Raw genomic sequence first — 26,522 nt, forward strand, 5'->3', positions numbered from 1 at the left:
GAACGACTGTTACGACTGTTCTATCCGAGACCACGGACATAAACCACCTTCACTATCGAAGGCCATTGAGCCAGTTGCCCCAAGGGGTAGATACGACCAGCCATGGCTACACCAACCCACGCTCAGTCTTCCCTTCCTGCCCTGCCGGCACATCTTCAGAACGACACACATCTTGCGGCCCATCTTGCTAGCAGGTAAGCAGAGATATTCATCGTGCTATCGCATGGAATGGCCAGAGAAAGCGTCTCTAACTCGAAGTGACAGATTCCATGTTTCCTTACCTACTGCACGGCTCTCCGCCCAGGCGTTGATATGTCTAAACACGTATACCTCGTCCACGAAAGGGCCAGATGGCGGAAAGGAAGGTAGTGCTATGGGAGAGGCGGAGGATCTGGCAAGACGAGCATGGACTAGACTTGGCTCGCGGGGTGAAAACCAGGCCATCGTCTTCTTGTGAGTTTTGTCTATCAACATAATATCATTGCTGTTGCTAACAGTTAAAAAAGGGGTGAATCCGGATCTGGGAAAACCACCATTCGCTCACACCTTCTCTCTTCCATCCTCTCGTTTTCGTCGACTCCTCTATCAACGAAACTCTCTCTGGCCGCATTTGTTTTCGATACTCTCACTACCACCAAATCAGTCACCACGCCTACTGCCTCAAAGGCTGGTCTTTATTTCGAATTACAGTACGATGGATCGTCCACCATCAACCCTACCCTCATTGGTGGAAAGGTTCTCGACCATCGATTGGAGAGAAGCCGTATCGCTTCCGTTCCCACTGGTGAACGTTCATTCCACGTTTTGTATTACCTCTTAGCAGGTACCAGCGCAGCCGAACGATCACATCTAGGATTGGAAAGTCCTACTGGTATCCGAGGCGGCGCCGGCAATCGCTCTTCTGCGAGTGAAATGCACAAGAGATGGCGTTACCTAGGCCATCCAACCCAGATGAAAGTCGGGATTAATGACTCTGAAGGTTTCCAGCACTTCAAAACCGCCCTTCGAAAGTTGGAATTCCCACGCAGCGATATTGCCGAAATTTGCCAGATGCTGGCTTGTATTTTGCACATCGGACAACTCGAATTCGTAACCGGCCAGTCAACCAGAACAGCACCTGAAGAGAGCGGTGGTTATTCGCACGAGGGTGGTGAGACTGTCACCATTGTTAAGAATAAGGAAACCCTCGCTGTTGTAGCTGCGTTCCTTGGATTGAGCACCGATGATTTGGAGGTTGGCCTTGGAAACAAAACGAAGACCATCCATCGCGAGCGAGTCACCGTAATGCTGGACCCAGCTGGTGCTCGAGCAAACGCTGATGAATTCGCACGCACTCTCTATGCCCTCCTGGTTGCATATGTGATTGAAAACATAAACCAGAAGGTCTGTGCTGCAGAAGCTGCCGTTGCCAACACTATCTCCATTGTCGACTTCCCTGGTTTCGCCCAGACCTCCTCGACAGGTTCAACCCTTGATCAGCTCTTGAACAATGCCGCAACTGAATCTCTTTACCACTACTGCCTACAGAACTTCTTCGAGCGTCAAGCAACAATGCTAGAAACCGAAGAGGTCAGTGTTCCGGCTACGAGCTACTTCGATAACTCGGATGCTGTCAGAGGCTTGCTGAAACATGGTAATGGTCTGCTGTCTATTCTTGATGACCAAACTAAGCGAGGAAGGACGGATATGCAAATGTTGGAAAGCATGAGAAAGAGGTTTGATAACAAGAACTCTGCAATTGTTGTGAGCAGCTCAACTGCTATCCTGCCTGGAAGTAACTTCCCCACGCAGAATACAGCTGCATGTTTCACCGTCAAGCACTTTGCAGGAGAGGTCGAGTATCCTGTCAAAGGCCTTATCGAAGAGAATGGCGATCTTGTTTCCGGCGATTTGCTCAACCTTATCAACAACACCCGAAGTGGATTTGTACGTGACCTCTTCGGACAAGAAGCCCTGCAAACCATCCATCATCCAAAAGAGAAGTCTGCAATCATGCAAGCCCAAGTCAGCTCAAAACCACTACGTATGCCTAGCATGGCTCGCCGCAAGATGAGCAAGATGTCGAAATTTGCCCCCAATCCTGCAAGTTCGGAGAATGACGATACCGATGATGCAAGCAGTGGCAGGAGGGGTGCATCCAACAATAAGAAGGGAGACATCGGTGGCTTGAAGCAAGGAGCTGCAGCTCAGTTCCTAGCCTCCCTTGACAATATCACCAAGTCTCTGTCTGCCACGAATGTCAACCCGTATATTGTCTTCTGTCTGAAACCAAATGACCGCCGCATTGCCAATCAGTTTGATAGTAAATGTGTGCGCACTCAGGTGCAGATGTTTGGTATTGCAGAAATCAGCCAACGCCTGCGCAATGCAGACTTCTCTGTGTTCTTACCCTTCGCCGAATTCCTGGGCCTTGCGGAAGAGGAATCGGTCATCGTTGGAAGTGACAAGGAGAAATCTCAACTTGTCATTGATGAGAAACGCTGGCCTGGCAATGAAGCTCGCGTCGGCAGTACCGGTGTTTTCTTGAGTGAAAGATGCTGGGCTGACGTTGCTAAGGTTGGGGAGAGAGTGCTTCCCGCCTTCAATGGAAACGCTACCGACGATGGAAATGGTTTAGGCAATAATGGATACGGTGATTCCAAGGTCCGACTCCTCACTCCAGCAGATAGCACCCCTGGAGCTTACATCTACGGAGATGAGACCAAGGGAGGATATTTCACTGGCCGAGACGCAGATGCCCGTTCTGACGCTGGTGCATCAGCGTTCAACTCGGGAGATATGTTCAAGAACTTGGAAACCCGAGAACAAATGGCAGAAAAAGGAAACGAGAAACAAATGGTTGAGGTAGAAGACGTCATTGTTTCCGGCAGCCGTAAACGATGGCTGTTCGTAGTCTACCTCCTCACCTGGTTTATCCCCGACTTCCTCATCAAGTTCGTCGGCCGAATGAAGCGAAAGGATATTCGAGTCGCTTGGCGAGAAAAACTTGCCATCAATATGCTTATTTGGTTCACTTGTGGTTTTGCTATCTTCTTCGTCATCTTCTTCCCAGGCCTTATCTGCCCACCACAGCACGTTTTCTCAGCGGCGGAGTTGACCACGCATAACGGAGACCCTGGCCATGATGCCTTCGTTGCCATCCGTGGTGAAGTCTTTGATCTCGGCGAATACATAAAAACCCATTACCCCAGCATTGTTCCTCGCAAGGATATGCTGAAGTATGCTGGCACTGATGCAAGTGATCTATTCCCAGTACAAGTTTCTGCCCTCTGCGATGGTGTAGATGGAAAGATCGACGACGCCGTTCAACTTGACTATACTCCGACCAACCGCACCGGCTCAGCCTCCGTGATTAGCAAAACAGACACCAACTCCCAATACCATGACTTCCGAGCTTTCCACAAAGATTCGCGACCATGGTGGTATTTCAAACAGATGAAGATGTTGCGCCAAAACTTCGCCAAAGGCCGTATTGGCTATACTCCGAAACTGTTGGCAGAAATGGCCGATAAGTCACAATATGTTGCCTTCATTAATCATAAAGTGTACGATGTAACGACCTATGTCACCGGTGGCCGGGTGGTCAAAACCAAAGATGGGGAACCCCAACCAAAGGACGTCAATACCGACTTCATGCACCCAGATGTCATTGGCCTATTCCAACTCTACGCAGGACAAGACATTACAAAACGTTTCCAAGAGCTCAAGATCGGCAATGATATGCGCAGGACGATGCAGATTTGTCTCGATAACTTGTACCTTGCCGGTGAAGTGGACATCCGAACTTCGCCTCGATGCTTGTTCTCCCAATATTTCATTCTTGCTATTTCCATATTGCTAGCGACTATCATTGGATTCAAATTCTTGGCTGCCCTGCAATTCGGAAAGAAGAATGTCCCTGAGAATATCGACAAATTTATCATCTGCCAAGTTCCCGCTTATACAGAAGATGAAGAATCTCTACGTCGTGCGATTGATTCCATGGCCCGCATGAAATATGATGATAAACGCAAGCTGATCCTCGTTGTTTGTGACGGTATGATTATTGGACAAGGAAATGACAGACCAACGCCTCGAATTGTTCTTGATATCTTTGGAGTTCCTGAGAACGTGGACCCAGAGCCACTAAGCTTTGAGAGTTTAGGAGAGGGAATGAGACAGCACAACATGGGCAAGGTATACTCTGGTTTGTACGAAGTGCAAGGCCACATCGTTCCGTTCTTGGTTGTTGTGAAGGTTGGAAAACCATCCGAGGTATCGAAGCCTGGTAACCGTGGAAAGCGTGACTCTCAGATGGTTGTTATGCGTTTCTTGAACCGTGTTCATTACAATGCTCCTCTCAGCCCTCTTGAACTTGAAATGCACCATCAAATCCGCAACATCATTGGAGTCAACCCAACGTTCTACGAGTTTATCCTACAGGTCGATGCCGATACGACAGTAGCATCGGACTCTGCGACTCGAATGGTGGCTGCATTCCTTCATGATACACGTGTTATTGCCCTTTGCGGAGAGACTGGTCTTAACAACGCCAAATCGTCAATGATCACCATGATTCAGGTTTACGAATATTATATTTCTCATAACCTCACAAAGGCCTTCGAGAGTTTGTTCGGTTCCGTTACTTGTTTGCCCGGTTGTTTCACCATGTACCGAATTCGAGCTGCCGATACTGGTAAACCCCTCTTCGTTAGCAAGGAAGTTGTTGACGCATACGGTGAAATTCGTGTGGACACCCTCCATATGAAGAACTTGCTTCACCTTGGTGAGGATCGTTACTTGACTACCCTGCTCTTGAAGCATCATTCTAAGTACAAGACTAAGTTCACTTTCAACGCCCACGCCTGGACCATTGCACCCGATACCTGGGCCGTCTTCATGTCTCAACGTCGTCGATGGATCAATTCCACTGTTCACAACTTGATGGAGCTTATCCCACTTCAACAGCTTTGCGGTTTCTGCTGCTTCAGTATGAGATTCATTGTCTTCATTGATCTTCTCAGTACCATCATTCAGCCAGTTGCCGTTGCATATATCGTCTATCTTATTGTGCTCATTGCGTTGAACAATGGAATTGTTCCCTGGACCGCCCTCATTCTTCTCGCAGCCATTTATGGTCTTCAGGCAATTATCTTCATTGTCCGCAAGAAATGGGAAATGGTAGGCTGGATGATCATCTACATTCTCGCAATGCCTGTGTTCTCCATGGGTCTCCCACTCTATGCTTTCTGGCACATGGACGATTTCAGTTGGGGTAACACTCGTATCGTCACTGGTGAGAAGGGTCGCAAGGTGGTTATCTCCGACGAAGGCAAATTCGATCCTGCATCAATCCCCAAGAAGAAGTGGGAAGAATACCAATCCGAGCTATGGGAAGCTCAGACTCACGGTGGTGGTGACGACCGATCTGAGGTTTCTGGCTATTCGTATGCCACCAAATCGCACTACCCAGCTACCACTGAGTATGGATACTCTGCTTCACGGCCTGTGTCTCAGATAGATCTCAATCGCTACAGTTCTCGACTCTCCATGTCTGCCTCAGAGCTACTTGGCCGAGGCTCTGACGTCGAAATGGCAGATCTCTCAGCCCTGCCAAATGACGACTCTCTGCTCGCTGAGATCAGAGACATTCTCCGCACCGCAGATTTGATGACCGTGACGAAAAAGAGTGTCAAACTCGAGTTAGAGCGTAGGTTTAACGTCAACCTAGATGCAAAGCGGGCGTACATTAATTCTGGTATGTTATCCATATATCAACCCTCTAATGCTTAAGACATCATCGAGTTCTATACTAACATATATTCGTACAGCTACTGAAGCAGTTCTTTCGGGTCAACTTTAAATTTAAATAATAAAAAAGTGAAAATCGGAGCGGGCGATTTTTGTCTCCATTTCCATCTTTACGATCACAATGTCGGCTTCATTCTTGAATTTACAAAATTCTAAACTTTTCTTCATATCCCATCTCCACATTACCCGATATCTATTCCTAATAAGCTTTTGAACCGTATACTATTCTCTTCCTGTTTTTTCTTGTTTTGTTGGTTTTGCTTTGTGTCTTGGTTTATGACATTTTCAGCTGGCCCAGGTCCCATCGTGTCTAATTATTCATACTTTTCCTTGTCATCTATCAATTGCTATAAGCGCTTTTTATCATTGTTGTCGCGGAGGGATAGTAATCTATCTAATGTTGTATAAGCTTGGGTATATAGCTGTTTATTATAAGATATGGTCATTTATCAAGCTCTTGACTTAATTTCGGGGTTAAATCAATTTAAGTGGTGTTTATGTAACTACCCCCCCCCCTTGAGCAGTTATACATTCCCTGGTAACATGGATACTTAACATGGTAAACTTGTTACAATATCAAATACGCAATAATAAGGAATGAAGAATTTTGCGTGTAGCAATGGTAGACAATAACGCCATGCTTGTGCAATGCAAAAGCTTGATATGGTGTCGTACACATAAAGATGGGCATCCAAAGCTCAAGCAAAACATAGCTTTGGTAATGAATACCCCCCAAAGGCAATAGAAAATCATGCTCTTAAATAAAGCTTATTATGCAATATTACATATAACAATTATAATAAATACTATGATAAATCTCAGCATGGAGCTTAACGCTTCTCAGCAAACATCTTCGAAATTTTTCTCAAGCACACAAGTCAGTACATTTCCTGACGGTAGTCTTGCAATAGCAAAGATAACAAATTGAAGGCTTCCGGTAAGTAAATTGAAGGTTTCCGGTAAGTAAATCGAGAATAGCAAACTAGAAAAAATGCTTATCGTTTTACCATATAGATAAACGATTAGATAGATCAAATGGCAATATACCTAAGCACATATATCTGTGAATATATATGTGTAGATGTGTGTCTGAGTATACCATGGACCTTAAAACATAGACTTAATAATAATGCAACAGGGAATACATGTGAATAACAATAGTCCGTTTTTTTCTTTTCTTTAATTCGTTAAAAGTCTTATACGGCATAGGTTTCTTGTTTATACTTCATTGTGTAGAAGAAGACAGCAATTGCGTGGTATCATGTCATATGGATGATTGCAAAAAACAAAAAGAGAGAGGAAACCACAACAGGTATAGAAAAGGAAAGAGAGATATAGAAGAAACCCTTTGGAACATGAAACATGAACACCGAGATAAAGATATGAGGCTTGGTATAAGTAAGTTCAGTTAAGAAGTGCGAGAGCGGGGTTGGGGTATCCGATGAAACAAGACAAAGAACAAGACAAAGATGACGAGGTATAGTTGAGAAAGGAACCGAGAGCGATTCCTGCCAAAAAAGAAACAGGGAACAGAAAGAGTATAACAAACAACATAAATTCTCCCACGGCGTTAGACAAGAAAGGTAGAGAGATGGATCGACCAAATGTTTGTGTGGTATAGTGTAAAGAACTTTTCGAAAAGAGAAAGGAGACTCATTCAACGGGCTTTTCTTGGTATCATTGTGAAGGGTGGGTGGGGTATAAAAATAGTTTTTTTTTTTCTTGTTTCGGCCTGTTCCCCTTCATAGCGCATGGTATGCTGGTGTTGAGTGGTTGATTGCTTAGCGAGGAGGTCCGATCGGAGCAGAGTATGAGTTGGAGGTGCTCGGTCGTCCGCTGTCGAACGAAGCACGTAGGTCGTGTTTAGGGGTCATATCGCCGCCGGAAACGGATCCGGCGCCGCCCGTCCCAAAGGGAAACTTATTGTCAAACCGGCTTGGCCATCCGCTACCGCCTGAAGGATTCAGCATGTCATCCTTGGCGAGGTTGACACCGGAGTCGTTCCAAGGGTTGCGGTATCCACTGTCTCGGGATTCCATGGAGACAAGGGAGGCCTTGGAAGCATTGCTAGATGCATGCTTGAACAGAGATCCAGGCGAGGATGATTGGTTCTTTCTGCCGATGAACGAGGAGAAGGATGCAATGGAACCTGGTTTCCTGAGACGGCCAAATATGGAGCCGCGATCGGTAGAGTCGTCAGTAGCGAAGTTAGCGCGGATAGGTGAGTCGGCGACAAGCGGGGCGGGAGCATGTTGGAGGAGCTTGGAATCGAAGAAAGGGAGAGAGTCTTCAAAGGAGTCGGATTTGGGCCGGGGAATGGAGCCTTTGACTGTTGTGGCGTCCAAACCGTAGGGAACAAGACGGGAGATAAGGAAGTCAACGACATCTTTTATGCCACCAGAGTTATTGCGGGTGTACCTCATCTCGAGAGTATCTTCAGTAAGAGGTTTGGTGCTCTCTGGGTTGGCAATGGCTTGGAAGGTCGCCGGTCCCAATGAAAGTTCGATTTCGTACTGCTCGCGGAGATTTCGACATATGCCGTCGGAGAATTCAGGTGTAAGGAAGAATGCACGAAGCTCCTCGGAGATGCCGAATATCATTGCGTGGCTTTGAGGAACCATTCCCTAAATCAAGTTAATAAATGGAGAACACGAAAACATTCAAGGAAATGAGGACATACCAAGAAGGCATCAACGGCCTGAGGCACCTGATATTCAGGGCCTGAGATGGTGACGAAGTCACTGGCTGTCTCCGTGCTTGGGAAGTCGATCTTGCAGTTCCACTTCTTCTCCAACTCATCGATTTCCGGCATCCTTGCAATCAGCTCCCGATGGTAGAGTCGCTGGACGACGACGGTCTCCGAGACAAACTCCGCATCCTAGCAGTCGTTCAAAGTGGACATGAGCAAAATCATTCCTCAGCGGTATTGTCTAGATGAGGACGACTCACGACTTTCTCAACCATGTCCATAATCTCTTGTTTGACCAATTCAAGGTTCTGGGCGTTCCTTGCAGGGGTGCGGCAGATAACGTTCTCGACTCGGATATCGTCATCATCTTTACCAGCGCCACCTCTGTCCATTGCGTTGGAAAACTTAACGAACACAGAATACTTTTTCATGACACGCTGAATATGTTGGCCGCCAATGCCAATGATACGCTTGTGGTATTGGTCTGGGACATGGAAGGAGATGGAGGCCGGCATTTCTTGTTCGACCAGGTGGAGAGCTTGCTTAACAGCCTCATAGTGTTGTGAACACACATCTATGTAGAAGTTGTATTCGTTGAAGCCGTCGAAGATGATTTGCACATTGCCTGTGACTGTAGAAAATTAGTATGGGGAGGATGGGAGTATAGAACAGTCTCGGTCACTCACTTTGGCTCATAATCTTGTTGATCTTGCCGTTCTTCTTTCCGCTAACGAACTCCTTGTGTTCGTTGGCGAGCTCGACCTTGACTTTCATGTGCTGCGTGGAACGTTTAACGAAGGGGATCTGATAGATCACCATCATGGCAGCCTTGACGGAGTCGTCTGAGCCATGGATGTGGAAGGTCAGTTTGTCAAACGTAACGTCAGCGCCGGAGTTGGCACAGATGTCAGAAAGCATGGTCCTGACATCTGCGGGGGACGGAGCTCGCATCTGCGGGTTATCTGTCATGAGCCACCAGGAAGCACCGTAAAATTGACCAGCCTAGGTTGTTAGTAATAGTTCATGCCATTGACATAAGATTGAGGTACTTACAACGGTCATGAGCTCCCGAATGGTGCGCTCGACATGCAGCACGTCGGTTCCTTGAACGCGGATGGCGCTGACCCCACTGCCTAGTTGAGGAAGTAGGACAAAGCAGCCATTGGCCTCCATAACCTTCTGGACCTTATCGAGACGCTCGAGGATGATGCTATCGATTTTCTCCGGCGGGATGATAGCTTCCTTGACATAAACCTTGAGTACGTTGACGAGATCACGCAGTTTCTGCTTGACGACGTTTATCTCTTCCTGCTTACAGCCGGTGATGTAGACTTCATCCTCACAGCGTCGGGTGGCACCTGGAGGCGTGTAGCCGTATATACGGGGGAATGGAGGGGGGAAATAGATGGCCGTGTTCGTAGCGGCTTCAATCATCTTGATGTTCTTGCGAGTCCGGCCGCAGACGAGGAAGTGAGTACTCAATTCCAGCTTCACCAAGTCGACACGACGTTTCAGCTAAGAATACAAGGTTAGCAGGCTAGAAGGAAGGAGGAAGACACAAAGTCAAGTAAAAGGGTAACGCACGATCTGGTCAATCATGATCAAGACCCGTGATTTGGCATGCTCCGCGCTCTCGGCATCGCTGAAGATGGCGATTCTGAAAGTACGCTCTAGGCTGGTTTCGCTCGAGTACCCGTAAGAGGGAACGATAGCACTATCGGCATCGACAACCCTGGGACTGAGGAGGAAGATATCTGCCCCTGTATAATTTGCTAGTATATCGATATGTTCGAGCACTATCTTCCGGATAGACTCTCTATCCTGGTGGAAGACAATGTCAAGGTCAACGTCGACAGTTAAGCTCCGCTATCGGATTCGGTCAGCACGGCACTGTCTAAAGAGTAAGAGGACAACATACCAGGACAATGGGCGTCTCCTTGTAAATCGTGGCCCTCATCTCCCGAACGAGGTCCGCTTCTCCAGAGATGCACACGTTGGTCACTAGGCCATGGTGACGTCTCTGCATGGAAGAAGCCATCTTTGGCTCGGACGAGGTGACAGTAGCCTCCAGTCGTCCTCCACTACTCTCACTCATCTGACGACACAACTTACGCAGCGAGTCGACATGCTGCGTGTGCACGGGCAGACGATGGATCGGAGTTCCCTCCAAAGTTCCCTCGGGGAAGGTCCATCGCTGGAAAGCACCTGGAGACGAATGCAGGACATCTGCGGGGTCCGGTCCGGGCAGGTTCGACGAGAACGGGATGTTGAAGGAGACGTTGATCGTTGGCGGTTCTATGGAAGCCGGAGCAGACAGGACAGCACCAGCGGGGGTGCTGGCACCGCTAGTCGGGTTTGGCGAGACAGACTGCGATGGCTGCTGTTGCTGCTGCTGCTGCTGCTGTTGTGGTTGCTGTTGCTGCGGCTGTTGCTGTTGTTGGGGCGAATGCTGCTGGTGATGGGACTGTGGAGGCGGCTGTCCGGGCCCCTGGGGACGGCGAAAGGGCTGCGCATTGGGAGCCTCCTGCTGGGGCCTGGACATGCCGAAGGTGGGCGTCATGCGTTCCCAGCCATGGCGAGCCTGGCCGGTGAAGTTGGAGATCTTGTGCATTGTCTACGGCGCCAGGGTGGGAGAGCTGTCGCAGTCGCAAATCGTAACTGGAGGCATACAAGGAACAAACAAAAAGCAGAAACAAGAAAAAGAAGAAAAGCGGAAGAGGAAGAGGAGGGAGAGAGGGAGGTATACGCGGAGGGGAGAGTGGGCGGGAGGGTGGGAGGAGGGAGCCGTGGGACGTGGGAGGTATGAGGTCAGGAAGATGAAGCTGAAGAACAAGCGAGGAAACGCAGGAAAGGAAGAGAAAGAGAAGAAGAGAGGAAGAAGGCGGTGGGCGGGCGCGCCCTGGACCTGGCGGTTTTTCTGCCCCTTCCCTAAGAGGACTAGCGTAGAGTACACGTGATGATACTTGGCAGTACGTAAGCACAAAATATATGTACGATATATAAGAAGAGAGATAGGAAGATACGAGAGATGAAAGATGAGAGATGAGAGACGAGACAAGAAGAGACGAGACGAGACAAGATGGGAAGAGTGGATGAGAGAGACGAGAGAGAGACGAGAGGAGTGGCCAGGGACGAGCCAGGCTGCTCCTATATTGCTTTTTCCCTGCCTTACGCATGCCAGGCTTCAGCTTCAGCTTCTGGTCAGGTTGGCAGGTCTGGCTCCGGATGTCTGGGATCATGCATGCCACAGGGCTCTAAGACACTCCCACGGCACGGCCAGACGCCATCACGGAACCACGGACACAGCCACACCAGAGATGGGCATTCAAGACGAACATTCGACATTAGACGAGCATAGACGAACATAGACGAAGGTCAAGAACAAGGACAAGAGTACGGAGTAGACGTGATGTCATCTCTGTTCCTTTCACGGAGCAGTGCCGTATACTGCGCCCCATGCCGTGAAACTGGCTCTTTGACATGACACGACACGACACGACATGACACCACGGAGATAGCGGCTAAGTTGATAGGGAGAGCCAAGTCAGGGAAGCCAAGGTTAACTATTACAGGCACAGGCAAGGATTGGGTTATCCCTGAGTTGGTCTGGCCAATGCCTCTTTGTAGAAATAGGTCTTGGACTAACCGACCCTCCCGTGGCCGTTATGATGTAAGAACCAAGGAGATAGATACGCTACCGTGGTTATCATCTACCGTAATTATCATATTCCGAGGGTTCCTGCATTCCTGCACGATGTTCGCCTCTGAACACGGATAGAATCGATATTCCCTTACTATAGTACCTACGTTACTCATATATTCTAACCAGTCTAGGCCGTGTCTTTCTTGAAAAACTGCGGGAACAGGCTGCGGAGCTTCTCTAGGTCGCTGATCTGGTACTTTGACGCCGGAGTCTCTGGAGGCGGAAGGATGGGCTCGACAAAGTGCACCGTGGTCCAATTGTGCGCCTGCGCATGACGACAGTTCAAGTGCGAGTCATCTAGATACCATGGTCAGAAAGCAGTCTCGGAGTATGGGTCTGGTCCAATCCAGAGAAGAAGGAGGTCACAAGCATAAGGATAGAACGGATAGGCATACCGACAAAGTAACACTCCTCTGTCGAGGGTGCCCCAGCTTCCCGCTCTGCCTTCAGAAACATCTCCCGATCAGGTTTACACACTAGCTTCTCCGCCGCATAGTCACAGTAAGTGATCCCCTCAAACATATCCTCTACTCCCAAAAGCTTAATCACTCTATTCCCGTGCGTGACGTAGGCATTCGTCAACAACCACAACTTCACCTTGGACCGATCAAAGTCCTCCAGCATCCGTCTGAGCTGCGGGTTCGGCTTAAGTATCTCGTCCAGCGGTAATGCATCGTCTACTTCCTTGTTAAAGAGAAGCGGGTCGATCTTGTGGTGGCGAGTTAGCCCTTCGATCGCAAGGCCATATTCCTTGTAATATCTGTGGTGCAGCATCACCGCGTCCTCGGCGTCGAGGGACAGATGTTGGACGAAGAATTTATCTACCCTGTCCGCATTAGCAAGGCACATCCATATTCATATTCGAATTGTAGTTTAGGGAATGTGTAGGGGCCTAACCAATAAGCTCCTGCATCAGGTCGTGGATTTTGCTATCTGGCCGGCGAAGGTGATACCGTTAGCTGGCTTCTGCCATCCATCCTGGAGTTATACCGCACACACACCCCGCGAATAGAGCTGTCAGTTCACATAAAGATATATTAGCACATCGATATCACCGATCACCGGTTTCCCTCCGTAGGCGGCTTGGGTGACACATATCACATCTTGCTTGAGCCATGATGCCATAGAACATACACAGTTGTCAATGTCAAAGAAGAACACCGGCCTTGAGTCACGGCTGCCATTCGGCGCTTCCATCTTGTCACTTGCCATTAATACTCTACCCAAACAGCCAACAATATCTTATCACATCAGTCTCCTCTTCTTCTCCTCGATGCGTTTCCCTTTTCCCTCGCTATCAGCATAATTACGTAGAGGGGAGGATGGATGATTATATAATCAAGGATGAGCTAAGCATGCCAAGCCATCTGCACGTAAGCAAAGAAATTTGAAGCTATTCAGACAATATATATTCTCCTTGAAATCAACAAGAAGATAGCTTCTGCCATCGCCTCTTGTCTTGTTCCTGGAAGCCAGCGAGCTAGCTCGAGGCCATTATGCTCGCGTCCGGTGGCCACGTACACATGAAAGTCCCCCTCGCGTCAGCACCAGCACCCCCGTCTGGTCTTCACAATCCTCACACTCCAGCCATGGAAGTGGCCGAGTATGAAAAGATCCTGAACATCCGCGACCAGATATTCGCTGGCACTCACCCTAGACTAAAAGTTCCAGACAGTGTGGTCCGCAGGGTTGCGCCGCGGTCGGTTGCCCAGACGTCGCCGTCTTCTTCCTCCGTCTCTGCTTTTACTCCCGTATCTCAAGCTTCGGCTTCAGAACCGCCGCCTCCTGCCCTTGCTCCTGCTCATGCCCTTGCTCCAGCGCACCATGCTGCCCAGAGCGCCATTACCGCTTCTCCATGGGTGTCGACTACGAATAACGCGTCGTGTCGGGGTACTGACTCTCCCGCGACAGGCGCCTCGACGCCCAAGCCAACGTCGGAGATTGATCCTATATTCCTAACTAAATCAGACGATCTGATCAGGGCAGAGACCCAATTGCAACGGCAGCGTCTCGAGCGTGCATTGCGCGATCATGCCGAGCAGAAGAGAGCAGAAGAAAGGCAGAAGCCCCCGTTACAGGAGCTGAAGCCGGATTTTGATGTCTCGGACGTCCTTAACAAGGCGTTGGAGATGGTCAAACCCCTTCCTCCCCCCTCTGACCAAGTTAATAACATTGGCGTTGATGGTGACGGTGATCAGGCTAATGGCCACGTAGCCAGTGATTCTTTCGATGAACATTCCTACTATTCGAGCAGAGCTCCTGATTCGCCACAGAATGAGGACTATGATGATGATGAAATGACCGTTGCGCCGCCGCTGGCAAGGAAGATGGATACAGACGAGAGTGACGATACAGTTATCGTAGACCGTGCACATATTGAACATGACCCTGAGCGTGACCCTGCTGGGGGTAGTCATGGTATGGTAGATCAGCTTGCTAACATGCATGATGCAAGGAGGGATCTGGAAAACATCCAGCCATGGGCAGAGGATACTGAGCACCAATACTCACCTCCAGAGCCATACGAGGAGCCAGAATACTCGCCTCCGGGCCCCGATATATCACTCGGTGGACGACGGGATATGCTAGAACCCAGCTATCTTGGACCGCCGAGTAGAAGGCAGCCTCCGATGGAACAGCCGCCAAAACAACGGTCTCCTGTGTCTAGGAATCTAAGAGTTGTTAGAAACCACATCACCTCTCCGGCAGCACCGCAGCCTTCCCGCGTTTCCCCTCTTGCTATATCAAGAGTGGCTTCGATCACACAATCGCGTCAAGGTCGACAAAGTAGGCAGGCTATTCAAGTCTCCACTGACCAAGGCTCTGCACGTAACAGCCCAGATGGAGCGCCGGCACAGGCGTTGATGTCACGAAAGCGCCGTCGCATCCAACAGGCTCAGGATAAAAAGAGGCTCGCTGAGGAAAGAAAGGCTGCTGAATCCCCTGACATGCCATACATTAAGCCCGAGCCCGTCTCTCCTCCACCATTTATCGATGCGCCTCCCGCGGCGACTCATTATTCAAGAAGCCGGATAGTCCAAGAAGTGCCTGCCGATGTTGATTACGTGCCTCACCACAGTCAGCCCGACAGCCATGTTGTGGGCGGCCGTGTACCTGCCTATGAAGACGGTCATGCTAGAACATATGAATTGGACAGTCCCATTGAGCTGCATACCCCTCGAACAACCTCGAGAATAGGTTATAGGCGGCCCGTTCGGGATGAGCATGATCTTCGACGGGTAGCTAGCTTACAACACGCTCGACAAACAGAGTACATCCAAGAGTACACGGAACCAGCTGCAGATATATCTCCACGCCACGGACGAGCAGTATCATATGCCGAACCACCCATCCAAGTAGAGAGGCCAAGGTACCACGACGACGGCCAGCCCGCTCAATACACGAGAAGATACATGACCAGACCCCTTTCGCCCCATTATCATGAAAGCTACGCTCCAGTCCGTGTCTCAGAGACGCGTGTCATGGGCCCTCCACCGCCTCAGAGACGCATCGTCGTCGATGCAGAGGGCAACCGGTACTATGAATCGATCGACGCCCCGCGCGCCATACCACCATCAGCAGCCCGTCTTTCAAGAGTTGAGCCCTATGACGGAGCCGGCCACCCACCCATCGCTCGCTCCATGTCCATTGTTGATGACCACTACCGAGACCGTAGATACATCCAAGAAATGCCGCCGCCCGAAATAACCTATCGCCGCAACCCAGGCTCAATCTCCGGTCCGACTCCTGGGCCCCGACCAAGCTATGCTGCGGACAACGAACTTGGCGACCCGCGTTTCTATGACCGCGAAGCTCCAGACCGCGGACCTGTGATACGAAGCGCAAGCGTCCAAATGGTAGATTACCCACCGCGCCAATCCCAACACCAACACCAACATCAACGCCAGCCTCAACCGACATACGTTGAAGAAGCTCCTTTCCCCCACGAGGAGATAGTACGGGTGGCTAGCGTGCGTCCTCCGCCCGTAGGTGTACCTCGATATGAGGAACATCACGAAGTCCGACCACGTATGACGAGTGTGCGACCCATGCGGCGTGAAGTAAGTGTCTACGTCGATGACGAGGCCGGTCATGCAAGGGAGTATGCACCCGTTGAGCGGTTCGGCGGTGGACCTTCCTATACTGCTCGGCCGGTAAGAGACGAGCGGTTCTACGATGGTGCTGGCCCCAGCAGGATGGAACCTGAGGCCGGGCCCGGAGTCATTCGACGAGTACCTCGACAGTACTAAGATCGGGACCTTATGTTAATTTATACTGTTGGTGAATTGTCTGATTACGAACGACGTTGATTTTTTGGAAATCTTTTACTTATAAAGACTTATACTTTCTTTTGTCGGATACCCTAGCGCATATGTAAGGGATGTGTTTGATATAGCGTACTTTAGCGTTAGCTCTTTTTTACAGTACACCTATCATTTTATGACTCTAATCATTATATTCGTTTATTCGTTATTCGTTTCGTCTTTCTCTTCCTCGAATTTGATATCGTAGCATCACGTGAACTGATCACCGGACCGGAATATTATATCACCGTCGTTTTTAAAGCGGCGATGCTTCTCAGCCCTGGTACGCTAAAAACAGCGCTGGATTTAGATTGTTCCTGGAGCTTGAAGTAAATAGCAACCTTAATGCCCAAAAACATAGGACAGGGAGAAGCATTCCTGCACGCCGGGCAAGAAGTGGTTGTTTTTCAATTTGCTTGTCCTCCGACGTCATGGCTGGGTATATTTCTGGCCAGCTCATCAAGCTTGCGGACGGCCGCCACGCGACGATTCGGTTTATAGGGCCTACGCGTTTTGCCCCTGGAGAATGGATCGGTTTGGAGCTCGAGGACGCGAGCGGGAAAAACGATGGCTCTGTCCAAGGTGAAAGATATTTTGAGTGTGAATATGGCTACGGCATGTTCGTTCGGGCACCCGCCATTATAGAAATCATCGAACAGCCAAAGAAAGAGGAGCCGAGGGCTGCCCCCAAAAGTGGCCTCGATGGCAGGGGCAGACCACCTTCAATGGCCATGGGAGGTGCAGCGGGAACAAGGCGACAGAGTCTTCTATCATCTACGATGGGCGCAAAGAGACAGAGCCCGGGTGCCTCGAGTCCTTCGCCAGCCCCAAGAGCTTTGGGCCGGTCCTTGAGGGTAGGTTACAGCTTGCACCATCCTTTCCCGGGCCTCTTGCTACTATTGTTTCTAACGTTTATACGCTTATATAGTCGCCTACGAAATCACCGGTGAAGCAGTTGACAAACTCGGGTACTCCTGCGGCTTCCCGTACGAATTTACCTGGCACAAGAACCCTTGCTGGCCATAAGCCTCGACCGAGCTTGTCTAATCGCAGCTTAGCGGCCCCTACCCCTACGTCGACATCGTCCAGTGTTCGTTCATCATTACGCCAATCGATGTCAGGACCTCCAGCCAAAACAACAAGGCCTGGGTTAGCGTCATCATCACGTCCGCCTACCACACCGGCTACATCCAGACGGATGTCACTTAGGCCCGCTGTTGCAAAAACGCCTGCCGTAGGAAGGGTAGAGGCTGGCTCCGGGGAGCAAAGTGAAGGTCCTTCACGGTCGAGCTCCCCTCCTGACGGACCAGAACTGGATGTCGTCAAACCAAGCCTGGCGCGTCCTACCCCATCGCCAATGAACCAGAGATCCGTTTCTGGAAACAACCAGTTCCAGAAGGAGCTTGATGACTTGAAGACGAAGTTGAAGATCATGGAGAAAAAGCGGGCGGAAGATCGTGAGAAGTTAAAGATGGTTGAGACGTACCGAGCGGATCGAGACAAGTTCGAGGCTATCATTCAAAAACTCAGGGAAAAATATCAACCTCAACAACAGGAGGTTACTACACTAAGGAAGCAGTTGAAGGAGGCCGAATATAGAGTTGAAGAAGTTGAGAGGCTCCAGGCGGAACATGAATCTATTCTCGAAATGGCGGCCTTAGATCGGGAGATGGCAGAAGAGGTCGCAGAATCCATCAAAGCCGAATATGAAGCCTTGAAATTTCGAGCCGAGGAGTTAGAACTCGAAGTAGAGGTTCTAAGGGAAGAGAACGACCAACTAGGCCAAGTCATGAGCCCTGAAGAAAAGTCAAGTCAGGGGTGGTTACAGATGGAGAGGACGAACGAGAGGCTGCGGGAAGCTTTAATCCGTCTTCGAGATATGACGCAGCAGCAAGAGGCCGATCTAAGATCTCAGGTCAAAGAGCTGGAAGAAGAGCTGAAGGACTACAATAACCTCAAGGCACAATACGAGACCACGAAAGCAAAATTGCTTGCCTCAGAAGCAAACATGGAGGACCTCAAACAGCAAGTGGAAGCGCTAGGCGCGGAGGAGATGATTGAAGAGCTCACTGAGAAAAACATGCAGTATCAAGAGGAGGTAAATGAGTTAAAGGCCGTCATCGAAGACTTGGAGAGCTTAAAGGAACTGAACGATGAGCTCGAAATAAATCATATGGAATCCGAAAAACAGCTGCAGGAAGAAATCGATTTCCGAGAAAGTATCTACCATGATCAAAACCGAAAAATTATTCAACAAGATGGAGTGATCGAGGACCTTGAATACACGTTATCGAAATTCCGAGAGCTGGTCTCAACCCTACAAAACGACCTTGAAGACATGCGAGCCTCCCAGCAAATTACGGAGACTGAAGCAACCGATTTATCGATGCGCTCAAGAGCAATGATCGATTTGAACATGAAACTTCAAGCCTCAGCAGCCAAGGCCCAAATCAAAACAATGGATGTAGAGTTGGGCCGAATGGAAGCGGAAGAATCTGCGAGCCATTTGTCCATTCTAAAGCTGTACCTGCCTGACTACTACGAGAGCGAACGAAATCCGATCCTTGCACTCCTTAGGTTCAAGCGGGTAGGGTTCAAAGCATCCGTTATGAGCAATACCGTTAGGGAACGACTGTCGGACCCATCAATCCGCTTTCCTGAACGAGACGGCTTCTTAGCCTATGATGTTCTTGAGAAGCTTACTTGGATATCCTTACTCTGCGATAGATTTGTCACCTTTATGGACGGCTGTTCAAGCGAGGAATTCTCTTCTTTTGATGGCGCACTATATGAGCTTGAACCTGTCGAGCGCATTTTGAACTTTTGGATCGAAAGCTTGAAAAAGGGGGAACTGAATGAGAAGACTTGCGCAGATGAACTTCAACGATCAACAGCTCTACTATCGCATCTTGCAGAAACACTGATACCACAACATGTTGAAGGCCGTGGGAACGAGATCTATACCCTATCCGTCTTAACGCAAACGTACCTCGAAAACATCGCGTCCTCTCTTTCCCAATTGAAATCTAGAATTCAGTCCAAAATACCCCCGTCGCCAGAAGACGAGGAAAGCCAGCATCTTTACAAAAAAATAGACGCTCTCGTTCAGCAGGCGAGGGGAGTAAAAGTTGCGACTGGCAAGGTCACTCGCTCTCTAGAGGAACTGAGAACCAGGTCCCTGGCCCTTTCGGAAGGATGCGGCGAGGCCTTTGAGTCTACAGAACAGGCCGCAAAAGAGTTATCAGCGTTGACTCAGCTCCTTGGAAATAGTTTCTTGCAGCTTATCGACGAGGATGACCGCACTGAGCCATTTACATATCCAGAAGTCTTGACCAACATGTCCAATGCAGTAGCTTCTTCCCAAGTATCCTCCGGAGACATTGGAACAAGCGACGCCCTTGCAGTCATTGCGAATAAACTTCGTCTTTTGACAGGCTATGTTGATGAAACGTCTAATCTTTCCTCCGATTTATCCCAGACGGTCGAGTTTGAGAGACGACAATCTCCCTGGGTTGCCCGCTCAAAGGCGCTCAAGGCGAGTCAAGCGAAGTCCCCAGATGCTGACGAAGAGATCCGACGCCTCAAAAATGAAGTCAACGAGGCCTCTAATGCACTTGGAGCTAAGGATAGAATCTTCGAAGAGCAGTCTATTAAGATCGAACTCTTAGAAGCCCGGATGCGCGAGGCCGGCAAGAAGGCGGCAGCTGTTAAAGATTTAGAAGCCGAAATCGAGAGTCTACAATCAAAAGAAAACGAGTTCATTGCGCTCGTAGAACGACAATCTCAGACCATGCAAGCTATAGAGCGAGAGCGGGATGAATACAGAAGCCGTCTTGAAAAACTCAAACGAGCATCTGATTCAGATGGAAGTACGGGAATAGGCGGAGCGTTGGCAGGCAACGCCGCAGCCTCTCTGTCGATCATGAGAGAAAATGAAGCCCTACGAGCTGAAGTTACCAGCCTTCAATCCGCCGTACGCTATCTCCGAGACGATAACAAGCGCGCTCATCTTCTCGACCCATACTCCGTGCAAAGAAGCAATCATATGCGTGCCTGGCTCGACGTTCCTCTGGTTCGCCCGAAGGCTCCGGTCAATGAACATGAGCCAGACTATAGGCATAAGCAGGCTGCCGAATGCCGTGACGTCCTTAGTCATTTGTTGAGGTTGACCAAAGAATCGAAATTTGTAGATCTCAAGGCAAGTGGCACTTCAGATGCTACAAACCGTCTTGCGTGGCGCCCTGTCAAATCGACTCCTCGATACCATGTACTGAAGCAACGTGAACAGTATGAGCAATGGAGCCAATGGAAAGACGAGGTCTTTAAAGACCGGAAGGTGAAGAGGGTTTCAAATCGCAACATATCAGCAAGGGGTCGGATGGCTAGCCAACTAGATATCCTGGCAGATCTATCAGAGGAGTCTACCTTCACAGACTCTTCACAGAAGGGACTCCAACCGGGTAAAGACGAGGGCGTTATGGGAAGGACATGGAAAATCCTGGGTCTACAAACTGACGGCGACGATATTCCTCGCGTATCTAACGAGCCTCAAATTCTTGACGAGTACTAGGTGTCCTCCTTATCGGTGGATGAAGGCGTTAAATCTATTTCAGCTTTTCTTTTTCTTTTTTCATAGCCCATTGGCATCCCGGTTTTGTTACTTACTTCCTATACCCAGGGCAATGGATATATATCTCTAGACCAAAACGCGTTTGTATTTTATATTCACTTTATTTCGTTTCCATTAATCTTTCACGGAGTACTCGCACAGATTGGGCATTCTCTTGCATATAGCCTTAGATCCCCTGTTCCATTGTTGGCTAGACTCTGATAGAGCTATACATATTGATGAACTGCGTTTCTACATGTATGCCACCCCAACGAAGTAGAAACCAACCTAGCGTATTTCAAGATTCGTCATGAAAACGGACATCCTGCTGCCGTCGAGTTCGTAAAGAAGCTACGGTCCATGGGTGTGAAAGGAGGCGCAATGGATGCTTTGACTGTTCGGCTTGTGGCGTATCTGAATGTCGATAAAGATGACACCAGGGCAGCAGTGCTAGTTATCAAAGAAGCAGTTGCTTCAATAGCTGGAATGAGGGTATTTGCATAATCGAGAGAAGAAATCTGATTTGTCACGAAAGGAATGAAGCTCATCCTTGGAAAAAAGGGAACGCATATTCTTCAAAGTGGAAAAGCCCAACTAGTTTAATATTGATTAGAATTAATGAACCGTAAAAAGCACCGCCCTGATGCTCTATGGGGTATATTTTCCTCCTAGATCCCACCGCGCATTACAAAATATATGTACCACCCCATTTTCCCCGCCATTATCAACAATTCCGGCGCCTCCCGATAATTCCCACCGCTGTAGGAGTAGAGAAATTGAGATAAAAAATTAACCTAGAAATTAAGGGGAAGAGGCGTCAGGATAAATGACTAGGAAGTGGTATCAGCGGTATTGAGAGACGTTGAAAATTTACGTCTTACACCCAAAAGTGTAGTCCATGGAAATGGTATAGGCAGAAGAAGAAAGCATAACTCCTTAGAATGCCACTCCAATATCATTCGCGCCTAGGGGCTGGCTATGATATAGCTCTTTCCCCGGTCTGAATTTGGGCCGATTTCTTTCGTAAACGGTCGGACAAGTCTCCTGTGTTGGGAGCTTATAGTTCGTAGTTGCATCATAGGCTTCGTAGTCCTTCTCTGTTACCGCGTGAAAGGTGAGGGGCGACTGAGTGTTGGTTGACATGATCACTGAGCTTGAGAGGGACGGATTCCTGGACGAAAACCCAGCAGTGGATGCGTTAGCCAATGACACCATCGTTGAACCGCTGAGCGTACGTGCTCTTGACTGGGGCATCCAGAAACGCGAACTGGAGGCTGCTCGGTTGTGGTATGACTCTTGGTTGTTGTATGACTTGGCAGCGAACCAGTCTACTATGGTGCGAGAACGGGTGTGATGGTGATATGTTGGGGTCGATGTGCGCGAGTGGTTTTCCCTACTGGGAGAGTCGAGACAAGGCGGAGGGGTCTGCATTTCAGCATGCTTAAGGGCAACGAGATCGTCAAGCGATGCATGTAGATGGCTGTCAAGCGTCTCACAACTCCTTCGGGGCGGAGAGACAGAGGGTTGAGTGGTCTGTACCTTCTCTGGGTGCGGCATTGTATGACGTCGATCGTGGATTTCAATATACAATGAATTTCGAACTGATGGAGCGCCTACTGGCTTGCGAGCCACAGCGAACGGGATTGAAGGAGACGGGTCTGATAACTGGCGTTCATCCCTGCGATCTCGTGGACAAACAGCCTTTGGCGGTGGTGTTGGAGTTTGGCAGGACGAATTATTATCCTGACCGAAGCTATCTAAGTCGAAGTTATCTAGACCGAAGTTTTCGAATACTGGCAGGTCCGGTAATTGGTTTCCTGGAACATAGATACTTAGTTCTAGCGGGCGAAAGGACCGACGGCGGCGTCTAGGAGCGTTCCCGGGAGTAAGATGGCGAAAGTCCGTCGGGCCACTGATTGTCAACTTGCGGGGCGATGGTCGTCGGTTGTTGTTTTTGAGGAAGAGGCTTGCTCTATTCGATGCTCGGGATGCCAGACTCCTGCCCTCGGTGACGAAAGTGGGCAGTAGCGAAGCGCGTGAATCAACACGGGGACTACTTGGGATGTTGTCATAGAGAACCAGCTTCATGGGCGCCACCGGACGGGGTTGATCATGGCACACTGTGATATCCTCTGGCGTGGCTAAACAACATGTTAGCTCTTGGTATTGACGGTGTACAATAATGGACTAATCCAACTCCTACTTACTTATGCCATCGTTGTGCACCTGGCGAGGAGGAGCCCGCTCACCAGCCTCAGCCCAGATGCACCAGGAACAAGACGGAAACCAGGCCTTGAACATTGAGCCTGCTCACTCGGGCACCATCGTCCCCTATGCTTGGAAGCTTGTGTCCATGGCAGCAGTTCTCCTGGAACTTTACGGTGATGGGGGAGCCTTGAGGAAGGGCGAGGCAAGCTTCTCTAAAATCGATAAATTGGCATCGGGCGGGATTTAAGCTATGTTAATATAAGGGAAACGCAACCTTGGGGAAGGGGGGCCCTGGAGGACACGCTGTGGAACCTCCCTTCATACCCAGAGAGGGGCAGCCTCTGGCGCCTCGCATGGGCGTCGGCCAATAGGTTCATCGAATATGCATGCGACATGGTCCATCACAATTTTAGGATGAAATCCGCGATGTTTTAAGAGCGATGGGATGACGGTGCGTCGCCAAGGTTCTAAGCATGTCGGGCATTTGACCTGGAAATCGCTCCCGTTCGCTGAGATTAGAGGGGAAGCGAACAAGGGTGATCCTGGCCGGCAGCAGCTAGCATGGGCATTGCCCAATCGAGGGTTGATGTTGATAGCGAGTATGCCTGGGAGCGGTCTGATCTTCACTCAGATGAGCCGTTGGTAGTGAACGGCGGACGAACAGTGAGCCGAAGGCTGCTTCAGCAATTGTATTCGACAGTCGGGTACATTATACAAAAAAAAATCAAAATAAAACAAAACAAAAATAAAACAAGAAAGATGGGTACGCAAAACTCCGCAGCTTCAGAAGTTGGCTCTCTCCAAGAAATTAATTTACTATGCTCCAAATGTGTAACGACGGACGAACCGTCTATCGGGTTGCACCAGAGGTGTTCCAGGCGTCGTGTTCATCATCAAAAACGCCGCTGTACCCCTCAGTTCCTGGCCCGGATCCGTCATGCTGGAAGCCGTCTGAACGACGGTGTGTATTATTATTAGAAGGCGCAAGGTTCTCGCTACCATTTAGCCGTGGCGGTACCTCGTTAGTGTTGTGTGGTGCCGGGTGCCTTGATTATTATTAGTGGCAAAGATTTCTTCAATGCAAGGGCGTATCCTGAAGAAACTCACATGGACGGTTGCTCATCTGTATACTCCCGTGTTCTGGTATCACGAGGGAGCTGGTCCCCTGTTCTTTGCGCTGGGGCCTCGTCCGTACCGTCGACCAGGTCTGCAAGCTGGCGGGAGGCGCTGCTTGACTCGCTGGTTCGGCTTGACTCTCTAGTTAGAGCCGCTGGCTGTTTGGCCTTATCCGCTTTGGCGTTACTAGATGATCCTGGTTGCCGGTCGTTGGGACGCTGCTGGCGTTTGCTTTGACGGTTACCAGGCCGTTTGATCTTGTTTCCTTCGCTTGAAGCTGTGCGGCCTGAGTTGATAGATGGCTGGGACGTCTGTCTTTGCCACACTTGTTCTCGGTATACTTCGTTTGTCGTGATGACGGGGTACTATATCGGTGTTAGAAAAAGTTGGACCCGAAGTAACATTTCTAAAAGCAGTACTACATACGTTCCAGTCCCCGAATTCAAGTTTGCGTGCGTTCGTGAAGCACAATTCATCATCCTCGTTAAGAGTGGGTTCTTCGATATCATATGTCCGATTGCATTCGTCCCTCGTCCGACTCGAGCTGGCCTGAGACTCCCTTCGGGAGGACGACGACCCGGGGTCTAGGAGTGGTGTCCGGCTGTTTACCTCCTTGGGTTTGGGGATCCAGTACTTGGCTTTCCCGCCTCTTTCGTACCGCATGCCGTCCATCACGCGGGCCATGCGTGACCGTGACTCTTCGTGGGCGATGACGTTAGTTTCTGAGTCGAAAAATCGATACTGGTATTTTTCGCCGCGGAAAGTTTCTTTGGTGTCCTCGATGAGATCCTTTACCCCGAATGCATCACGAATTGCATATTTAACAGGCATTCTAGCTGAGGATATGGATGAGTCCGCGTAATCGTGCCACGAGAATGCATACCAGTGCATAAGTGCAAATATAGGCATCTCACAGCAGATTAGTAGATCCTGAATTGCTGCCGCCATGTTGTTAGGAGTATAACCTTCTGGACCATGCGGGATTGCACCGAGAAACTGAAGTATAGATAGAAAGAACCCTTGCCAGTAGGAAGCAAATATAATAAGCTTGACACTTAGAAACTTCGGGACCGGTCTGTATGGCTTAAGGTCATCGTGCATAATGATCCAGTACAATGCGAGCGAATACAAACTGATTGTGACGCTCAGATTGTATATAATTCCGATCCAAAGATACCCAGACGAGAGCCCAATGTACCCCTCCTGGAACGTACCGGTGGCTTTAAGAATGATGGTAATCAGTGCAAGTATCGGCTTTAACCATGCGTACTGCAAGATCCCTCGTTTTATAGCTAGGAAGGTATACGGGTCTGAAATGTCAATCTTTGGAAGAAACTGGTTGAGTGGCCAGGTGTGTTGGATTGGAGGACGGCCATGGGTCATTATAATGAGGGATCTCTCCCCACCGAGGAAGTTGATGAGAAGCTGGAAAAAGGTGTAAATGGTAAACGCCTATGACAGTCCAAGGTTAACCCAAAGTTCTCAACATTTCTGTATATAGGTGCGCGCATACTTCATAGATATCCCGAACAGGCGAAACCCAAGCTGCTGCCTTCAACGAAACTATGCTCGTCCAAGATGATATCGCGAATATAGGTACCCTGCAAATGTCAACGCCATGTCAACTCTTGGTTCCCAGTGGAGTTTCACTAACATCAAAAGGATTCTGACGACGTATCGCTGGAGGAGAGGTTTTCGGTAGTTTTTACTATAATAGATAAGTAGCTGAATCGACGGAATCTTCGTGTTTGCAAGGCTAAGCTTACGTCTGTAGCCAGATAGACCTGCCGGTTGAGGATGTTAGCAGGTGTAGAGCAGGCAATCATGTCCAAATACATACAATAACGAGATAAGTGAGGCCACCAGAGAAGCCACACCAGCTACAATAATAGCAGCTTTAGCCAGGCTGGAGCCAGTGCCCCCAGAACTTGTGCTGAAGAGCACCATAGTGTCCTCCTTGCTATGCGATGGCGTTGGGTGTAGTCAAGTATACCATCCCATTCACATCTGAATGCGGCCACCCTGGGCCATCAACGGCCAGTGAAATTCAAATAATAGGACTAAAGAATGCACTTTTATCTCTTATTTATGACCGCAATATAA

General features: G+C 49.3%; 8 protein-coding genes across 8 annotated transcripts; 4 read left to right on the forward strand and 4 right to left on the reverse strand.

Annotated features, from left to right (window-relative positions):
* Positions 1–102: 102 nt before the first annotated feature.
* On the forward strand, positions 103–5,842 carry GIQ15_02309 (chitin synthase 8; the record flags this gene model as incomplete). Its single annotated transcript, XM_033549726.1, has 4 exons — positions 103–194; positions 265–453; positions 507–5,737; positions 5,811–5,842. 4 exons carry the CDS (start codon positions 103–105, stop codon positions 5,840–5,842), a joined length of 5,544 nt encoding a protein of 1,847 aa, XP_033406887.1.
* Positions 5,843–7,571: 1,729 nt separating this feature from the next.
* Positions 7,572–11,090, reverse strand: GIQ15_02310 (KH domain-containing protein; the record flags this gene model as incomplete). Its single annotated transcript, XM_033549727.1, has 7 exons — positions 7,572–8,414; positions 8,471–8,668; positions 8,740–9,110; positions 9,166–9,481; positions 9,533–9,994; positions 10,064–10,345; positions 10,398–11,090. The coding sequence occupies 7 exons, from the start codon at positions 11,088–11,090 to the stop codon at positions 7,572–7,574; spliced, it is 3,165 nt and encodes a 1,054-aa protein (XP_033406888.1).
* A 1,219-nt stretch (positions 11,091–12,309) lies between these two features.
* Positions 12,310–13,031, reverse strand: GIQ15_02311 (pyrimidine 5'-nucleotidase; the record flags this gene model as incomplete). Its single annotated transcript, XM_033549728.1, has 2 exons — positions 12,310–12,479; positions 12,578–13,031. 2 exons carry the CDS (start codon positions 13,029–13,031, stop codon positions 12,310–12,312), a joined length of 624 nt encoding a protein of 207 aa, XP_033406889.1.
* A 647-nt stretch (positions 13,032–13,678) lies between these two features.
* GIQ15_02312 (uncharacterized protein) lies at positions 13,679–16,432 on the forward strand (the record flags this gene model as incomplete). Its single annotated transcript, XM_033549729.1, has 1 exon — positions 13,679–16,432. The coding sequence occupies one exon, from the start codon at positions 13,679–13,681 to the stop codon at positions 16,430–16,432; it is 2,754 nt and encodes a 917-aa protein (XP_033406890.1).
* A 485-nt stretch (positions 16,433–16,917) lies between these two features.
* Positions 16,918–17,695, forward strand: GIQ15_02313 (dynactin; the record flags this gene model as incomplete). Its single annotated transcript, XM_033549730.1, has 4 exons — positions 16,918–17,224; positions 17,278–17,340; positions 17,415–17,472; positions 17,545–17,695. 4 exons carry the CDS (start codon positions 16,918–16,920, stop codon positions 17,693–17,695), a joined length of 579 nt encoding a protein of 192 aa, XP_033406891.1.
* Positions 17,696–17,843: 148 nt separating this feature from the next.
* Positions 17,844–21,056, forward strand: GIQ15_02314 (uncharacterized protein; the record flags this gene model as incomplete). Its single annotated transcript, XM_033549731.1, has 1 exon — positions 17,844–21,056. The coding sequence occupies one exon, from the start codon at positions 17,844–17,846 to the stop codon at positions 21,054–21,056; it is 3,213 nt and encodes a 1,070-aa protein (XP_033406892.1).
* Positions 21,057–22,031: 975 nt separating this feature from the next.
* Positions 22,032–23,396, reverse strand: GIQ15_02315 (uncharacterized protein; the record flags this gene model as incomplete). The annotated part of the gene is made up of 2 exons (XM_033549732.1): positions 22,032–23,236; positions 23,303–23,396. The coding sequence occupies 2 exons, from the start codon at positions 23,394–23,396 to the stop codon at positions 22,032–22,034; spliced, it is 1,299 nt and encodes a 432-aa protein (XP_033406893.1).
* Positions 23,397–24,153: 757 nt separating this feature from the next.
* Positions 24,154–26,366, reverse strand: GIQ15_02316 (uncharacterized protein; the record flags this gene model as incomplete). The annotated part of the gene is made up of 7 exons (XM_033549733.1): positions 24,154–24,349; positions 24,411–24,784; positions 24,846–25,871; positions 25,933–26,020; positions 26,074–26,127; positions 26,186–26,203; positions 26,260–26,366. The coding sequence occupies 7 exons, from the start codon at positions 26,364–26,366 to the stop codon at positions 24,154–24,156; spliced, it is 1,863 nt and encodes a 620-aa protein (XP_033406894.1).
* Between the last annotated feature and the right edge of the window lie 156 nt (positions 26,367–26,522).

Source organism: Arthroderma uncinatum (assembly GCF_011692745.1).
Source record: "Arthroderma uncinatum strain CBS 119779 chromosome Unknown scaffold2, whole genome shotgun sequence".
Lineage (NCBI taxonomy): Eukaryota > Fungi > Ascomycota > Eurotiomycetes > Onygenales > Arthrodermataceae > Arthroderma > Arthroderma uncinatum.